Source organism: Plectropomus leopardus, chromosome 22 (genome assembly GCF_026936395.1).
Source record: "Plectropomus leopardus strain MGB_pleo_1.0 chromosome 22, ASM2693639v1, whole genome shotgun sequence".
Lineage (NCBI taxonomy): Eukaryota > Metazoa > Chordata > Actinopteri > Perciformes > Serranidae > Plectropomus > Plectropomus leopardus.
This window is the reverse complement of record NC_142197.1, coordinates 5584049-5603446: the sequence shown is the minus strand read 5'-3', so window position 1 is coordinate 5603446 and position 19398 is coordinate 5584049. Positions and strand designations below refer to the sequence as shown.

General features: G+C 40.3%; 1 protein-coding gene and 1 long non-coding RNA gene across 5 annotated transcripts in view; one reads left to right on the top strand and one right to left on the bottom strand.

The window, feature by feature from the left end:
- nup37 (nucleoporin 37) overlaps positions 1-14154 on the top strand; it is a 30066-nt gene extending 15912 nt beyond the window's left edge. For all 4 annotated transcript variants that reach the window (XM_042511794.2, XM_042511792.2, XM_042511793.2 and 1 more), the window contains exons 4-10: positions 3921-3993; positions 4202-4296; positions 11346-11436; positions 12831-13012; positions 13117-13167; positions 13763-13856; positions 13947-14154. In XM_042511794.2, the coding sequence (XP_042367728.2) occupies positions 3921-3993; positions 4202-4296; positions 11346-11436; positions 12831-13012; positions 13117-13167; positions 13763-13856; positions 13947-14060 (700 nt within the window). In that variant the 3' untranslated portion in view covers positions 14061-14154. The remainder of the gene's footprint in view (positions 1-3920; positions 3994-4201; positions 4297-11345; positions 11437-12830; positions 13013-13116; positions 13168-13762; positions 13857-13946) is intronic.
- Positions 5904-18441, bottom strand: LOC148185851 (uncharacterized). Its single transcript, XR_015775496.1, has 2 exons — positions 15491-18441; positions 5904-6133 (listed from the first exon to the last, which is right to left on the bottom strand). It is a non-coding gene; the product is annotated as an uncharacterized LOC148185851 (long non-coding RNA).
- Between the last annotated feature and the right edge of the window lie 957 nt (positions 18442-19398).

Below are 19398 nucleotides of genomic sequence, written 5' to 3'. Positions count from 1 at the left end.
TACTTTGTTTCCAGCAACTTGTGGTCTGCAGGACAGTATGGTGGTAATGTCTGTCTCTGTCTTTCTGTATAAGTTGTTAGGGTATCAAAATAAAAAAATATATATATAACACTGTACAAATTACATCACTGCTTGATAGAAAATAAATACTACCAATCATGACTAATCTTAAACGCAGTGTAGTCCAAGGTGAACGACCACCTGCTACAGCCATACTCAGTGAACAGCTTAATTTAGCGTATTGAGAGAAAAGTAAGTATACTGTGTTCATTTTTATATCAAAATTTTAAATGAGTAAAAACGCCAAAACAAACTAGTAAAAAGTTGGGTTTTTTTTCAATTTTTTTTTATGTTTTAATTTAGAGAAGGTAAAGCCAAAACAGGACTGCTACAAATCACATACGCACTCACAATATACAATGACATACCCACCATCATTTTTGCCCAAAGTCCCTCTTCAGCAGTCAGAGGGCCCCTCTAGTTGGCTCAGGAGCTGCTCTGTTGTGCCAATAGTGCCAAACTACTGCTTGGACGTGTAAAAGGGTTTGAATAAAAAGGTACACTAGATTTGGTTTCTGAAAAGGAACCTGGTTAATGATATGGGCTAAAATGAACACTATCTGTTTCATAACATTAATGTAGATTTTTTGTCCGCCTTCCTGATTTTCATATTGGTTAAAAAAATAGTCCCTGAATATCGTGCTTTTTAGCTAAAAACTTGTTCCTACCAACAGTGAACACAACAACTTTTCAATCTTATTGTTGCATTATGACTCAGTACTTGTTGAACCTTAACAAGAAAAGAGGGGACAGAATTTCTGGTTGATCACCTGTTACATAACCTTTATTTAATTTGGCAGATGGTTTTATCCAATGTTAGTTTATTTTTTTGGCTAAGTTTTAGGTATTTTTTGTACTCATTGCCGTCTTCTTGTGTTTTTCAAAGAAATTAAGCCACTTTGCTGTGGTTTCAAAGGGTTAAGAACACTTTGACATGTGGACAGGAGGAGCTGGGGATAAAAACCACCAGTGGGCATTCCCCTTTACCAACTTAACCATCCATGTATAATTTGAAGTGGTGCTGACATATTTGCTGAGTCATTAATCAGATTAAGTGCTTACCTTATTAGCACAACTGGCTATTTTTAATAAAAGATGGTGCGACATCTGCAGCTCTCGTTATGTAAGAGGTCATCAGAGCATTGTAATAGGATTAGGAGGTGTCATATTTCAGCAACGTGACATCTCTGTCTTTAAAAACAACTATAATTATGCACAAGCACTCTTCTTGCGAGCAGAACAAGAGGCAGTTGTGGAGAAAGCCACGCTGTGTGAAAGTAGTCATCAGCGCTCTCACTGTCACGCCGCAGCTGCCAGGATGTGAGCCAAGTTATTTCAGGTGGCCTTGGACAGGAGGGAAGTAGCCTAACTGTAGATTGTTAGAAAGCAAGAGTTTCCTCCTAATTGGAGCGGTGGATGGGAAGGTTCCACGATCCCCCCGGAGGTGTTTAGCCTTTCTGTAATTGAAAAGGAAAGGCAGCGATAATTCCTGGCCTTCTGTGGTTTACTCCACAGGGCCCTCGAGCCAGCGCTGTGACGTGCGCACATGTTATTGCGCTGATGACTGCCCACTCAGGTTCCATCCCTCCCTTCGATCTGCACGTAGCCGTGCCTTCCAGGAAAAGTACAGCGTTCTCACGGGCTTGCCTCAAGCAGGGGCCCCAGAGAGTGAGAGCGATGAGGGGAGGAGAGGGGGCTCGGGCTGCAGCGCTGCCACCAACCACCACAGCAGCTTGTAATTGAAGATTACTGAATCCTACAAAGACCAGACACTCCACACGTAACGACTGACTTCCACCAAATGCACAGATTTTTCACTTTTTATAATCACAAAGAAGCACATATGGGAAAAAAAAGTCATTTCAGCATTTAATTTGCAATTTACTAATCTAATAAGTAGAATGAAGCCCACGATTGTGCACTAAATAAACCAATTTACTGCTTGGTGGAGACTAAAAAATGTGCCGTGGCATGGCTGGTCGCAAAGACAACTAACAGCCTCATTTAATTACTTTTTTGGTCAGTGCTATTGCACACATGTTGTGGCTGCACGGCAACCGACCAATCACAGTCCTCCTCAGAGCAGATTTGTTCAGCATACAACGGAAAAATCAAGCCTACAAGGAGTGAAGAAGAGCTGTTGTGGAAAGAAAATGTTACATCTGCTATTTGGAAGTATTTTGGTTTTAAAAAAAAAAGATGATGTGGAACAACAGCAGGGACTTTTTTCTCTCTGTCCAGATTCAGGTCAAGAAAAAAAGCTGCATAAACAACATTTTCTGAAATTATGGGGGTTTTTTTGTTTTTGCCAATACACAGAGGTTCAGGCTACCTTCCATTGTTCCCCCTCGGCTTTGCATGATTGTGACCAACCGGTAGGGGTTTCTAGAGAATTGTTAAGTACCCTCACTGGCTTCCCACCCATTTATGATTTGTAATTTATTCATTTAAGAAGGGCCAATGTACATCGGTACTCGATATACCAGCAAACCATCACAACACCTCTCTTTATCCTCTTCAAACCACCCACAAACTTTAAATTTAAGTTGTTACATTAGGGGACCAAAGAAATTGCAGCTTCTGAGTATGAGCTGCAACCTTTGGAGCAGGGGGTGCCAACTGGTAGTTCGCAGTCCAAGAGCGGGTTGCGTAATGGACCCCAAGTGACTTCGTAAAATAAAATAAAACAATCGAACAATAACTCTATTTTGAAGTACAGGAACAGAGCTTTTATTTTGAAGTGCAATTTCTATTTACTCTTGCAATATGTTTGATTTCTATCTGTTCGAAGCTCCCATGTTGGTTACATTTTATTAAATAAATTTGAAATTAGGTAATTTATCGAATCAGTGGACCTTGAACTATTCCCCTGTGGCTAGACCAGTTAGAGAAGAGCAGCATATTTATGGCACAATATGCAGAATTTTAATTCTTTGCACTCAGATGTCAAGAGTTGACCCTGAATCAATGCTTACACCATATGTATTGCTTTTCACTGAAAATAGTGGTTTTCTGTTTTTTTTGGTTACTTTGTGCTTTCAGGTCTGTGTTGAGGTTTAGTTTTTTGATGATATCACATAGGAAAGCATGAACTCTTGTCTCTCTCTTGTGCTAAAACAATAATCACAGTGCTCCACAGCAACAAATGTCAAACTCACCGGTGTTTCCCTTGTAATAGTGACTTGTATTGTATTACCCAAGATTGTTGGAGATCAATAAAGAAAATGGCTTTGACATTAAAAATTTAAAAAAAGCAAAAAGAGCCAGAAAGTGTTCCATGCTTTCCTCCAAACTAATTTGTAGGGTTAGAAGGCCTATCCTAATATAATCTAATCTACTGTAGCAGTAATACCCCGAAGCACGTTAAGGGTGTTTGTAGTGACATCATGCCAAATCCATCTGTGCCTGCGACTGAAAATGTGTGAACCGCTGTCTGTTTATTCTGGTGATATGTGTGTGTTTTTCTTGTCATAAGTGAGTTAGTGTAATTGTGTGAATAATTGCAGGCGCTGGTGTATACCAGGGCTGATTAGAGGGAAAGTCCTCTGCCTGGCTCCGCGCAGGTTTTTGAACAGAGACATGCGTAAATGGCGTGAGGAATCTTGTTTTTCTCCGTGTTTATCTTAGCTTGCAATTAGAATCTCCCTGGCAGCGTTTCTACTGATCACCGTCCAAGTTTCTACCACACACACTGACACTCTCATCCAGAGGTGTCAGTCTGGGCGGTTTGCAGGCATGCATGTAGGAAGAGATGTCGTCTGTCATTGGGTCGACGCAGTCTGATTCTGTTTTGATGTTCTCTCTTTGTTTGTTTTCACATCCTCTCTTTCTTTTCCTCTTCCTCTCTTCTCCCTCTGCAGATTTTGCACCGCTGCAGCTGACAGAAAGCTACGCCTGCTGACTTCTGATCTTCAGGATAGGCATGAAGTCAAGGTAGTGCAACATCTGGAGCGCATTGGCCAGAACTGCGCTTGTCAGTTGGCATCAAACTTTCTCTACTTAGCACTGACATTTGGTACTTAGTGATACAGGAAATGTAGAACGCAGGGCCAGTGCAGTGAGCCCAAGTTTGCTAAAAATGTTTTTAGTTTATTGATCAGCTGTTTTTGTTTACGTATTGTTTTTCTGTACTGTTGCCTAGGTGATGGAGGGCCACACCAGCTACATTAACCATTTGGTGTTCGAGCCCACAGAGGGGAAACAAATTGCTTCCGTCAGTGATGACCACACTTGCAGGTCCAAACCGTTTTATTTCCATTTGTGTGTGTGTGTGTGTGTGTGTGTGTGTGTGTGTGTGTGTGTGTGTGTGTGTGTGTGTGTGTGTGTGTGTGTGTGTGTGTGTGTGTGTGTTCCCAGCTTCTGATTTTCAGTTCTGTTCTCTGTTAATGGTGCAGAAAGTCCTGACTGTGTTTCCACAGTGAAACATGATGCTAAGCACAACATGCGCCGGTGTGGCTGTGCGTAAGCACAGAGCTGCTTTGTAGCTTTTCTAGCTAATTGGTTAAATATGGAAATCCAATTAGCTGCAGAAAGATTTTCCTCTCTAAGGGGGACCTATAACAAGGTCCCCAAATTTTCCTTTTCAATTAACGCTAGAGGAGGGAAAAAGTGTGTCAGTAGCCAGGGTCATGTCAGGGACACCCCCCTCTCTACATCAGCAGGCTGGTTCTGCTGCAGCTGTGTTGCAGCTTTGGGCCCTGCTCTTATTTTTTAAGTACAGTAAGTGGATAAACTCTGTTTAAGGTCCCATATTGTAAAAAAGTAAAATCAGATTTCCATTTTGTTCGTAACCCTTTGGAACCTGAGAAAATTGTTCTGATTTCTTTCAAAAACATTGGGAGAGGTGACAAGCTACTTAGCAAGAAAAAAAGGCTAAAATAGTTGAAAAGTTACAAAAAGATTTCCTAAAAATAAGCACAAAAAGAGGAAAAAAACAAGAAAATGATCCTAGAAAAAGTGCTGAAAATAAAAAAGTGTTTTTATTTTGTACTTTTTATAATATGTTTTTCTGTTACATATTTAAAATATAAATTATTATAAATATATAGTTTTCTATTTGTGCACTATTTAATAATAATCCTTTCCCCTTTTTTGAAAGAAATCTTAAGGTAAAATTTGCTGTAATTTGTGGGACAGTTCTTGCCAAGTCGGTCATTTCTTTTCTTCCCTATGGTTTAAAACCAACTTGCTCACTTTTCAAAGGGTTGTATAGCTTGTACAAGTCATCTGAAGGCAGCACAAGAAAACTGATCTCAGTCCAGGTTTCAAAGGGTTAATACAAAGCAGGTAAAGAGGCTTTATAAAAACTATGAAGGTATCAAAACTCAGAATATGTGCATTTAAATGAGCCGCCAGGACTTCTGTGGATTTGTGATATCACAAATATACTACATCGGCTGTTTTAGACTTGTAACATAAATATTCAAAATGGGTCCGTTTGTTTTTCTGTTGGAATGTTGTGCAGTGTATCGCTGCATTAACAAAGTAGACAAAACATCAACCCCGAAGTTGATGTATTTGTCTTATTTTGCACAATGAATGAATATTATAAATACTGAAAAACATTGTGTTTCATGTCTCCATCTGCTGGTGGGCCATCACAACAAGAGTATGCATAACATATTGTTAATTCCACTATAGAGGAGACTTTCACGCTAAAATTAGGTGGAGAAAAAATGTATATATCGGCGTCAGTTATCAGCCAAACGAGCTGTTATATATCGGCATATCAGATATCGGCTAAAAATTCAATATCACTCATCCCTGTTTTCTACCCTGCTCGTCTCTCTCTCCCTCTCACACTATAATCTGTCCTTTCAAATAAAGGCAAAAAGAAAAAACTCTTAAGGAACAAAACACGTCATTTAATCCCAAATCATTTTAACCATAAATAACAGTAGCACCCGAAGCCAGGTAGCAACATCAAGCAGCGGCACATCGATAGTCGCCGACTTGATGATTGTCTTGTCCTGTTTCGTGCCTCGTCCTGCCGCACAAGGCCTCCACTCCGTCCACTCTCCTCTTCCCCAGCCTCCGCTGACCGGCCAGAGAAAACAGGAGTGCGCTCCATCTGCTGAAAGATTTAAATTCTGTCATGTTGAGAAAATATGGGACGCGGGAGGAAGACTGAGGCGGAACAAGGGATAGATCAAGTTAACAGGAGAGGACCTTCCAGTCAGCCCACACAAACTGAGCCTCGATATGAGAGGAGGAAACTAGTCCTGCAGAAAGAGAGGGAGGGGAGTGTTTGCCTGCATGTATAGGCTCATGACCTCTCCATCACTCTGTTAGGTTTGGCAGCCGTGCCTCTACTATAAGTTTGCTTAGCTTTGTCATCACTGTCCCCTGCAGTTGTGGGAACTCGGCCGCTGCCAATATGCAACCTGATGCTGCAGCATCTAGGTGGGGAACCAGACTCCACTCCCTCAGGGGAGTTTACATTTGGTTCATGTAGTCTAAACAGCTCACGGTATCAGTATAGAGGGAGCGGGGTTAGTGTGCGGCGAAATGTGCCACCTAGAGATGTAAAGGGCCCACTGCAGGAGCCTGAGAGGATTTGGGGTCGACTGAGTTCGCAGATGAACTCAGAATAACGCACACCTGCTGCTGCTGCATTATGTATATGCTTTAAAGCATTTTGTTCTGTTCCCAGTGATAATCCGTTTGTTTTCTCTCGATCCCTTATGTCGTGTAAGGGAAACAAATTACAGCTTGACATGCTCTCAGCCTATCTACTGTCCCAATCGTTATGAACTGACATACCCCCACAGCTCCACCTGTCATGTTACAAATGTGCTTGGTTTTAAATTCAGCTGTCAGTGTTTTAGGTCAATGGACGTTTAAGCCATTTATTTATTATCTATTACTTTTAGCTAACCATGTTAAGCTTTTATCCACTTCTTTAAGCTATTTTAAACATTTTCTGAAACTTTTAGCTATGTTTTAATTTTTTAGTTATTATTTTCTATGTATTTTAAGATTTTGTCAATTTTACTTATTTCAGCTATTTATTACTGTCAGCTAACGTTAGGCTATTTGTTTCAGCTTTTTAGCCATTACTTTTTGCTTTCTGTTTGATCTGTTTTGCTATTATTTTCAAGCATTTATCAATTACTATAGCTATTTATTTTTACTTTTAGCTAATGTTATCTATTTCTACTATTTAGCCATTAATTTTAGCTAATGGTAGCTAAAAGTAATGGCTTAGCAGTTATCTATTTCAACTGCTTTTCAACGTTTAAGTTATCTATATTAACCACACATCCATTACTTTTAACTATCTATTTTAACTTTTTTTGCTTTGATTTTCTATATATTGCAAGAAATTATTTATTGCTTTTATCTATTTCAACTATTCATCCATTACTTTTAGCTAACATCTATTTCAGCTGTCTAGCCTTTACTTTTGGCTGTCTGTTTTAGCCGTTGAGTTATTATATTTAGCTGTCTATCAACTGTTTTGATGCATATGTTTAGTTATCTTTATCAACTACTGATCCTTTTACTTTAAACTTACTTTAATCTCAATATGTGGTGGTAATGTGTTACGATGTGGTAGGTATAGGGTGTGCAGTCTGAATAACTTATTGTTAATATTCAAAAGATCAGCTTCACACCCAATTGAAATCCTATTTTGTGTGTTCATTGTGGATATACTTTTTCAGTTAAGCTACTCTACAATATTTCCACGTGCTGTATCCCCTTGCAGCTATAAGTAACCCCTGGGGTTCACGTTTTCCTGGTTGTGAATCAACCTTCTATCAACTATAAGACAAACTTTTACATTTGTGTACATTTATCGTTACAAAGCTTTATAAAGAGGTCCCTGGACTCGCCAGGTGTATGGGAGAAACAAGCCAACCCAATAAACATGTCAAATGCTTTCACATGAGTCTGTCAAAATCAAAAGTTGAGCAGGTCCTGAAAATAAAAAAAAGATGCTGATGTGAACATTGTGCACCTCAACGTGAGCGATCCCATGACGCACTGTGATGGGATTATATTGTTTGACTCTTCCAGTTCTCTCCCTCCAGAGAGTCACCTCCAATTATTTACTCTGCTCTCTACAATAAATTAGATAACACAGCGCTATCGGCATTTCCCGTTTTCTCCACTTATGGGAAACATTGAAAATTGCTAACGCTCCGGCCGCGCTGTTTTCTCACTCAGATAACACAATACAGGACTTCAGATGTCCTTTTCAACTCTGATGTACATGGAAGCAAAGTGTTATTGCCTGATGCAGTGTTATGCAATTACACAGTGTTTTATCAGAGGCGGTCACGCGTGTTTTCGTGTCTCATGTCTTTCACCTCGTTTGGCGAAGGTTATGTTTTTTTGGGGAGCCGGTGCTCTCCGTTTGAAGGGCAGAGTGGTTGACCACAGTTTGGCCGCTGGTGGTGTAGCGTGCAATTGAGCTCTGCTTGGCTAGTGGTCTGAAAGAATAGGGTTTAGTCGTTGTTTTCCTGGTGTGGTCTGGGGGTTTTTCTTTTTTTTTTCTGCTCAGCCTCACTCATGCTCCACGGTGGAGACTCTGGCTGAGTCGGCACATGGGCAAAGGAAAGACGCCCAGAGTTTCGACAGGGCTCTATCCTGCTGCAGGGGAGATGAGGCAGGAAAAGTTGAGTGTTTACTGAGGTCTTCATCTGAGACGGGGCATATCCTCCCCTACACCGCACCACTGAGGACATCAATCTCTCCAACAACACACTTGACATTTAGATGGTGTTTGGAGGTACTTTTTGGGCTTTATTAGATGATGTCTTCTGCATGACCTCATCAGTCAGCGCCTTCCCATGCTTCACAAGCGTTTGTTTAATATTCCCAGAAACACTTGCCCCCCTACGCCCCCAACCCCACCTTTTCTTCTCGTTCAGAGATCGTTCAGATGTGGTTAACCATAGATCCAGGTCTCAGAACCCGCAATTCTCCCCGTCCAAGTGATTCATTACATCCGTGGTCTTTCTCAGCTGCTTTTGCTATCATAGATCTTATTAGCTTTAGAATCGACTATTATTTAAATGAAGATTGGTCATAATCCTCACACGAGCTTTGGTTCTTGGTTGGCGTTTGCTTGCTTGTTTCATTTGCACAAAGTCAGATGCTGTTCAACTTCTCTCCGCTGCTCTTCCTCAACTGACGTGCATCCTGCTGCCCTCTCTGTACTCCGCAGAAAGTGAATGGCAGCGGGCCGCCCACAGCGAAACATTTGCTGTAATGTGAGTGGAGCGTAACGCCGACTCAGGCGAGGGTGATGCCCCCCCACCCTCCCTCTCTCCTTCCTCTGCTATCATAGCTCAATGTAATGTGAGGCTGGCGTTTTCCCCGAAAGAGGAGTTCAGCATAAGTCTGTCTGTCTTCACAGCTCAGGGCCCAGATCTGAGAAAAGAGCCCCTTTTCCCTGGAAAAACACGAAGACCTTGTGCACAACCAGCAGAAGTTAGATCAATTAGGAGCAAACATGGACTTGGATGAAAATATGTTGTCTATCATTTCCAACGCTGTCTGCAGTAACAGCCTCTTCATTGTGTGTCTTGTATAAAAACTTGAGCATGAATTCTGTCCAAAAAAGCATCAGAGGAAACAACTAAATGCATTTTTAATGCCTCTGCACCACTGATAGCTGAGGCCAGAAGCATTATGTTTTCAGGTTGTTCATCCGTCCCATTTGTGTGAACACGATATATATTAGGAAAACCAATGTCTTTAAATTTGGCACGAACGTCCACTTGGACTCACTGACAAACGATTTAGATTTTGGTTTTCAAGGTCACTGTGACCTCATTCATCCTATTCTTGTAAACCCAAAATCTAAGAATAATCGCAATATATAATAACACTTAAGGATTAAGGGATTTTTTTTTTCTTTTCAAATTTGGCTTAAATTACCACTTGGACTCAAGGATGACCGATTAGACTTTTGTCGCTCAAAGGTCAAGATCATTGTAATCTTGTTTGTCTTACTCTTGTGAATGCAATATCTTAACACCTTGAGGGAATTTCTTAAAATTTGGCACAAACTTTTACTTCAAATTTTGCACGAATGTTGACTTGGACTCAAGATTGAAGTGATTAGAACTTGGTGGTCATAGGTCGAAGTCACTATGACCTCTTCTGTGTCACTCATGAATGTGATATCTCAAGAACGCCTTGAAGGAAGTTTTTTAAATTTGGCACAAACGTTCAAAAAATGAACTGATTAGTTTTACTTGTCAAAGGTCAAGATCACTGAGAACTTGCATACATCTCATTCTTGTGAACATGATATCTCACACACACCTTGAGGGAATTTTCTTTAAAAACTGGTACAAATGTCCACTTTGAGTCAAGGACGAACTGATTAGACTTTGGTTATCAAAGGTCAAGGTCACTGAGACCTTGCATCTGTCTCATTCTTGTGAACGTGATATCTCACAAACACCTTCGTAAAAATTTCTTCAGATTTGGCTCAAATGTCCACTTGAACTTAATGATGAACTGATTCGATTATGGTAATCAAAGGTCAAGGTCACTGAGATCTTACCTCTGTCCCATTCTCTTGAATGTGACATCTCAAGGAGGCCTTCAGGGAATATCCTCAAATTTGACACAAATGTTCACTTGCACTCAAGAATGAACTTATTACATTTTTAGTGATCAAAGGTCAAGGTCACTGTGACCTTATTTAACATGTTTTTTGTCATAACTCAATAATTGTGTGTTAATTCTGTCAGAATTTCATGACATGGATGTAAAGTGTAACTGCACCTTGACTGGAGTATGGAGGCATAATTGTAGTTTAAAGAATATTTTGGCATAAGGTCATGAAGGGAGCTTGAGACCTTCTATCTGTGGGGATCGAGGCTGTACGTGTGTTATATTAAGGCCACCTTGGCGATGCCATTTTCGTTTTGGATCAAGCACCACAAAGGGAGAAACCTTCGGAAGGTGAACTCCTTTTAGGGAATTATGTAAGCTTCTCAGGGTAGCTCAAATGCTGACGCTATTTTTGGAGGAGCTCTAAAACCCCATCTTTGTTGTTAATTAAGAGGTAGTGGATTTTGTTTTTAAGGCCAAGAGGGGTTCACACATCAAGTCGAATCAATCTGTAACATTGGTAATGAGAACTGATTAAAAGTACAGTGTTGTTTCCCCATTCACAAGAACTACATGGCTTCTCACAAAGCTTTCAGTGTAAAATAAAACACATATAACATTTAACAATTTTACAAATATGGTGGTACTGGATCATACAATTGACCCATCTTACCAGTGTTACTTTGATTCATCTTGATTTATCTCTGCAGGGTGTGGGACCTGGATGGAAATGAAAGCACTACACTCAGACTTCGCTCTCCTGGCATCAGTGTGTGCTGGCACCCAGAGGAGGCCTTTAAGGTAGGATGGCTTTGATTCAGGTACATGCTCGTATACTGAGTACTGAGTTAGTAACTTGTCTACATGCAACTTCATACTGTATTTTAATTACATAGTCAGGCGTGAGGTGTAAATGTAACTAAGAGACACTTAAACCCCTAATTAGAATGTACATATTTTTCCTTTTACCTGAAGTGCTGTTTATTAATCTCGATTGTTCTGGTGTGAGTTACTGAGTGTTGGAGATATCAGCCTACTCTAACATTTTAGAGGAGGCTGATATCTCCAACACTCAGTGGATCTAGATAGCACTTGGCTTGATGTGTTCAAAGCAGCAAGAAAAACCTATGGCATTATTATGACTTGTGGATATTGGGGGAAAAAAAGAAGAAATAATGGAAAAAAATGTTAATAAACAAATAAATACATTAAAAAGTAAACTTTTTAAAAAACTGATATGTAAAACATCTATTTAAAATAATATAAAAACAATAAATAGAAAATAAAAAATCAAATAACTAAAATTGTTAAATAAAAATAAGAGATTAAATCAAAAATATAAATAACTTAATATTTCAATATATAATAAAAAAAAAACCAAAGTAATTCAATAAAAAAATACATATTTAATCAAAATAGAAATTAAAAAAATAATTAAAAGTAGAAAAAAATTAAAATAGCACATAAAGAAGATTAAATACATTTGAAAAAGTCAACAGCAGTGCTCGCTTTCAAAGACAGAGTTGCCCTCCTCTAAAAGCTTTGGCCCTCAGATGTGCTAAATGCACATCTGAGGGCCAAAGCTTTTAGAGGAGGGCAAGATGTGGAAATTGTTTAAATGGGGGTTTCTTTCTTGATAGCAGTCATGGAGATGTATTTGTTTTGAGAGCGTGAGAGAGAAGTTCAAGCTCTGCTTACTCCTTTACCTCTGCACACCTGAAAACTCACAGAAATTGACAAATTTGACAAGCTTTGGGGATGAAGCCCACCAAACCCTTAAGCATTGAGGGTGTACAACCTGTTGAAAATGTTTCCCTTTTTCTGCCTCTGCATGCTGCGACAGACTCGGCATAACCCAGACTGAGAATAAGTGCAAACTGGAAATAGATTAATGAAAACTAAGAACTGTATTTATCAAAAAAAAAAGTTGTGCAGCTGTTGCAGTGCAAAGTAGGAGAGAGTGCAAGTGGAAAATATGCATGAGAAGAGGCAATGTCATATTTCAGCTTAAGGTTAGTGTATATGGTTAATTCTAAATGTTCAGCAATTATGTCGATGATATTGCACTTTATGTCTCTTAAATCAGAACATTCAAATAATCGCAATCCAGAAGAGGGATTAAACAGCTGCTGAGTTGGACCAACATGGCAACATGAACCTATATACTGGTTTAAATGACCGTCTGTCCTCTCCAGTTAATGGTGGCAGAGAAAAAGGGAACTATTCGCTTCTATGACCTGGTGACCCAGCAGGCCATTCTGTCACTGGACTGTGGTCAGTCCCCACTCATGTCAGCAGACTGGTGCCTCACAAACACCATCAAAGTCGGGGCCGTGGCGGGAAACGACTGGCTCATCTGGGACATAACTCGCTCCAGGTAACCGGGGGAGCGTGGGTAATTTACCATTGATGCTGCATGATGTATTGATTTGGGATGTTGTGCATAATATGATGCTTTAAACCTTGTTGCATTGTTTGCAGTTACCCACAGGAAAAAAGACCAGCCCACATAGATAAAGCACGATTATTCAGGTAACAGAAGTTATTGCTTTATTTTTGCTTATTGTTTTACAGATTTTCTCCTGGATATTATGTAAAACTACATGTCCTTAAAACATTTTAAAATTTCTTAAATTTAATCTCATAAATATTGGACACTAAAAGTCATTAGTCTAACAATTTAAATGTCTAATTACCACTCACAGTTTATCTAATTTCTTTTACCCGTCTTTTAATTACTAAATAAAACCTTCCTTTGCACAGGACCTCATATATATTATTTAACTTTGTACTTACTCAGATAATTTATCCAAAAAGTCATTTTAAATTTGTTAAATATCATCTTAAGGATTAAATTTAGGCACCTGATATCTGCACACACCCTGTTTTTTTGGTGGTTAAAATATGTTTCGCTGCTGCCGCCATCCACAGCAGCACATCGCTGAGCTTCAGTGACGGTACACTGACTGTAAAAAGAACCTCATACAACATCACTTGAAAAGAAAAATCCAACCATTCCTTTAAGTCAGCCAGTTTTGGGTGCAGGTAGTTAAAACATCTTCATTGATTCATATCGATCTCCAGCTGTTTTTAATGATAACTTATAAAGAGATGCGCTCTTCTTCAGGTGGTCTCGAGCCAACGAGAACCTCTTTGCCACCACTGGATGTCCAGGAAAGATCTGCAGTCAGTTACTCATCCACCACCTTGGCCACCCACAGGTGATTAAGATGCTTCTCACACTCCAGATATCTCTGTTTTCGATGTTCTCCGCAGCTCCGATCTCATGTCACATACTGATGTTGTTACAGCCGGTGAGCATTGGGTCGGCCACGGTCGGATCTGGCCTCAGCTGGCACCGGACGCTGCCGCTCTGTGTGATCGGTGGTGACAGGAAACTTTGCTTTTGGATGACTGAAATGTAGACATCTGTACGGCACCTTTCACAGCGGACAGCTAAGTCCAACTAAATGTTTCTATTCTAGAAAATGTCAAATAAAAAAAATATTTTTCTGAGTATCTGCCGAGTTAGTTTGGAATTTGAAATTGGCTTCATCTTTTTAGCTTTGTTCTTTTTTTAAAATTTCTGACAACCCCTCAGGTTAGCTGCACATAAACAGCGGGCCGGTCGGATCTCTGCGAAGAGCTCGTTTTTCTTTTCTCTTAAGAGTAAGTTACATCAGCTGTCTGTAATGTCCTGCCAAGAAGGACTGGGCTTCAAAGGAATGCATCGAGGCGTCGGTGCCAACTCCACCAGTCAACTTGATCATCTTATACAGGTGTTCTCGCTCTGAATCATATCTGTAATATATCTTTGTATGGGCCGCTCCACCTGCTGTGGAGTACAGAACATCCACAGGAAGGTCAGAGTGGAGGTCTGGCCGAGCTCCAGCTGCTGGACAAACCCTGCAGGGGAGCTTGTAAGTGCGATCATAGAAGAGCTTTGAGGGCCGTTTCAGGTCGTCCCCGACCTCGGTGGCATGCAAAGTGAGCGCCTCGTGAGGATGCAGGGAGAGGAAGCATCACCTTACCTTAGCGAGTAATTATCAATCCTCCACAGACCAAACATGGAAGATCATTTGGCAGGAACTTGTAATGCCCTCTGGTGAAACAAGGACTCATTGTACTGTCGCAGGAATGCCATGTGTGAGAAACCGTCGTCTCCATTTTCAAGGCAGTCATACGCCCGCTAAGCTGCAGCGGGCACTCATTTAATTAACTTGATCATGAATCATTCGAGGTGACAGCTGATCACTTGTTTCCACAGATGTACTTAATCTTCACGGGTGCAGCGTTGGATTAATGTGCATTCATACCCCAACAGAGCTGTTTATTGTACTTTATTAATGTATATGTCAGCTGGAACACTAGCGTGTATTGTACAGCAACGCCTCTGCACGACAAGCACAGGCCGCGGAGACCTCCACTCTTTCAAACCAGTTCGTCAACCTCGTATGTTTCTTGGACGGGACGCGTTAACCGCCATCCACAAAGCATAACATGCTACTGCTCTCCTGCTCCACGCTTTTGTTTGAACAAGTCCAATGTGGTCTCTACGTTTGCACTGCTTTAGGTGCAAGTGGGGCCGGAGCAGCTGCATATAACACGGGAGATGTCGGATGCAAAGAAGCTGCCATTTTCATCTGTGCACACTCCAAAGAAAGCTCCCCTGGAATCGCTAACTGAGCCACTTTCCCCTGAAACATGAGTCATGAATCTCAGTGGCTTCACAAACGCCAGTGACTCGAGGACACCATCTGATGGCTGCCGAGCAGAACAGCATCCGGATTTTGATTCTAGTCTGGGAGCTGATTTCTGCAACATATGATCCATCTTGGAGATCTTACAAACTCACCTCTTTTCCTGGAAGCACGTCCTCAGATGTCACTGCCCCCGGGCCTCCATCTGATGATACCTGAATGAAGCTATTGTGCCTCGCAAACAGTTTTGATCTCTCGTGGTGTGTGTGGACTAATAACAAACTGTGAAATGGATGAAAGAGGGATCAGGCCGCCGTAAAATCCTCACCAACTTTCTCCTAATCTCCCCCCCTCAGATAATTCTGCCAACTTTAAGCCCGGGCTCAACAAAAAAGAGCAAATAAAAATAATGAGGAGCATGATATGAAGGGAAACAAAGAGAGAGATTAGAGCTCTTTGAGGCCGGTGTTTGATTTAATCTCAGGGCTGGTTTGTTGTGCAATGCTTTTCCCAGAATGAAGCGATTACGTTCATCTTGATGAGTAGAAGAGAGTCGGCTGGAAAGTGCCCCGTCACAACTTTAGAGTAGTTTGTTGATCATCTAAACCAGGGACACTCCGCTCGATTTGCTCGGAAATGACAGGGAGCCAGGGGCCAGTCGCACGAGCCACATACATGTTTCCAGGATTTCAAAATGTTTCCACGCTTTTAGGACATTTCTAAGATTTTATGACATTTAGGATTTCAGGATATTTCTAGGATTTTAGGACATTTATAGGTTTTTAGGACATGTAGAGAATTTCAGGACATTTCTGGGATTTAAGGACATTTAGAGGATTTTAGAACATTTCTATGTGTACAAGACGTTTTGAGGATCTTATTAAATTTCTAGGATTTCAGGACATTTCTAGAAATTTGTGACGTTTCTTTGATTTCAGGACATTTCTATGATTTTAAGGTGATTCAGGGTTTTAGCACATTTTAAGGACTTTTATCGGATTTCATGTCATTTCAAGGATTTGGGGACATTTAGGATGTCAGGACATTTCTGGGATTTATGGACAGTTCTAGGATTTTAGAGAGTTTCTAAGATTTTAGGATGTTTCTAGGATTTTGGGACATTTTTAGCATTTCATGACATTTCTAGGGTTTCAGAACATTTCTATGAGTTTAGGCCTTTTTAAGGATTTTAGGACATTTCTAGGGTTTTAGGACATCAGGGGCTTAGCTGGACCAGTGTCTGGGGATTAGGGGGTTCCCTCCTCTGGCACTTTTTTGATAAAAAAAAAGCTCTATTTTGATGCTGTTTTATGCACTCTGGCACCTTATCTCCATTCAAAGTACAAAAACAAGTGAAAGTGTGAATCATTTTATTTTTATGTGATATTTAAATTGGTTAGGGGCGCACCAGATACCCTACTGGGGGCCAGAGTTGGCCTGCGGGCCGTAAGTTGAATATCACTGATCTAGAGTTTGACAGCTGCATTACGACTTTGTTTGTATCAATTTTTAGTAAGCCAAAAGTTGTAACCGCCGGCTTTGTTAATAATAAATCAATCATTTACTAATGCTATAAAATCCAGGCATATGTGATTAAAAAGAAAAATTGTTACATAGTGTTTATGCTCCTCCAGTGTGTCCTCCTATGAACCATTAGCTCACTTATTTTCTGTGAAAGTGCTGCAGGGCATCTAGACCAAAGTCCATTAACAAATTGTTAATATTTACATCTCCAAACTTGGCCTGGGTTAGCAGTTAGCTCTGTCGCCTCACAGTAAGAGGGTTCCAAGTTGGAAATTGACAGCTGGCTGGGTCTCCTCTGTGTAAAGTTTGCATATTATCCCCGTGTCAGTATGTTTTTTTTCCAAGTTCTCAGGCTTCCTCTATAGAAATGTTAGTTAGCTGTTGATTAAATTGGCTTTAAGTTGTTATTGTGAGCGTGAGTGGTTGTCTTTCTCGATATGTCAGGCCGGTGATTGTCTGGTGTCCCGTCGAGGGTGTAACCCGCCTCTCGCCCAATGTCAAATGACATAACGTTACAGAGCATCTATTGGAAAAAGTAATAAAAAAAGATAATTTGTCTACCAAAACAATGCACTGGTCAACAAAAAGTAAATTGCGGTGTGCAAAACTTGGTGGTCTAAAATTTACAGATGAAGATGCAACAACTCTGTTCACTGTTAGAAGTTGCACAAAGAAAGTCGAGACCAACATTAACATAGTTAGTGAGCGAATGCTTACAACGACGCAATTTCAAGCATGTGCTCACTAATCTAATTAGTGTTACAATAATTGTAAGAAGTTGAATTATAAGTAAATATAGTAATTACATGCAGCTAATATCAACCCTCTGTCTGCATTTGTGGACATTTACTGTAGTAAAGCTCTCCCATTGCGTGATTTGATTGGCTGCCTTTCCCAAAAAGTGTTTATCCCGGATGGGCGTGGTTTTGCAGGATGTAGCCTTGTGCTGGTGAGCTTTGTTTTCGTACAAGATCGGTTTTGATTCAGGGCAGAGCCGAGCCTTAGTTTACATTCGTGTGGCGTCGCTCTGTTGTGTTTTGATTGGTAGGTCTGTGTATCTTTTAAATTCAACTTTAAACAGGAATTAAGTCACTGCAGTGACAGTAATTAAAGCAGGTATGGGTCATGGAGACAAAAATGTTCAATTAAACCTATCCTGTTACGTGGGCCACCCCAGTAAAAATAAAGTCTGGACACGCCACTGCGTGCCTTACACTGAAAAGTAGAGAATATACTTTTATATCATCTAGTAAGTGCAACAAAGACGGGACACGAAGTGCAGGAGAGGAGCACATGCCTGCTGCAACAAATGATTTCGCTAGTGACGCATTTCTTTTGACATATCGCAGAGATCCATATAGGGTTTTTTTTTTGAGTGCCAGCGTCTTTTTTAGGCCCAATTGTTGGAAAGATGTGGCTTTCTAGACAAAAAGCTCTCTTGATATGTGTAGCTGCTCTGAATGCTTTTAGTTGCAAATCTGAACTTAACAGGTAGACTCCGCACTTTTTCTCCAAAAAACAAACAAACAAACAAAACATGACACTCGGCCTTCCTCTTATTATTCCCCACCCTTGCTAAGATGTTGGGTCTCAGTCCACACAGGAGCTAGCTGCCCAGCTCATCAGTCCGAAGGCTGTGCGAGGTCATTTTAGTCCTCCAGGTTTTCGGTCGAGTTCATCTCAGTCCAGCTTCTGGGACTCACATCTGCTTTGTTTGTGGCGATGCTTCTGTATATTTCAAAGTTGTGGTCTTGTTTAGCCAGGCGACCCGACATAAACTTTTCAGGCCTCACTGTGGAATGCCTCTTTTTCACGTCGCCAGCGTTCAGACAAACAATAGGATGACCTTGTTTCACTGACGGACCTTTAGTTTTCAGGCTGTAGTGCGAAGACGTCCAGATGTTGCAGTGTTGAGAAAATGCGTCTTTCCCCCGTCTGCCTGTGAGGATTTTGCCTGGATGTCCACTAGAGCTGCAACTGTTGATTATTTTCATTGTTGATTAATCTGTCAATTATTTTCTTGACTGATCAATTAGTTGTTTGCTCTATAAAATCAAATCACGTCCGTTATTCCCTCAGATATGGCTGCGTTCAGATATGGAAAGATAAAGTACACGTTATCAAGAGCGCATGGTCTTTTAAAAAGAATTAAAAGGAAATTATCATAACATTTAATTCATGATGTTGACTTATATCTGGATGTGCGTTTATATATATAAATATTTCCTTTTCTCCTTTATACCTTGTATAGTGTTTTATGTACTTGGTTTTTATTGGATTAATGATTACTGACTGGTTACTTTTTCTGCTCTTTGTTTTCATATGTTTTGTTGTATTTTTATGTAAAATGTTGTTTTTTTGTTAGTTGAGGGCAGGGTCCGTTTGTATAAGTCTCTCCTGACACTTTTTTTTAATTAATCTTGATTTTATACAGTATTTAATTGTATGCAACTAAACTAAAATATGAGAAAATGGTTCAAATATTAATCAGCGTTTTCCAAAACCTATGACGTCCTCAAATACCTTGTTTTGTCCCAAA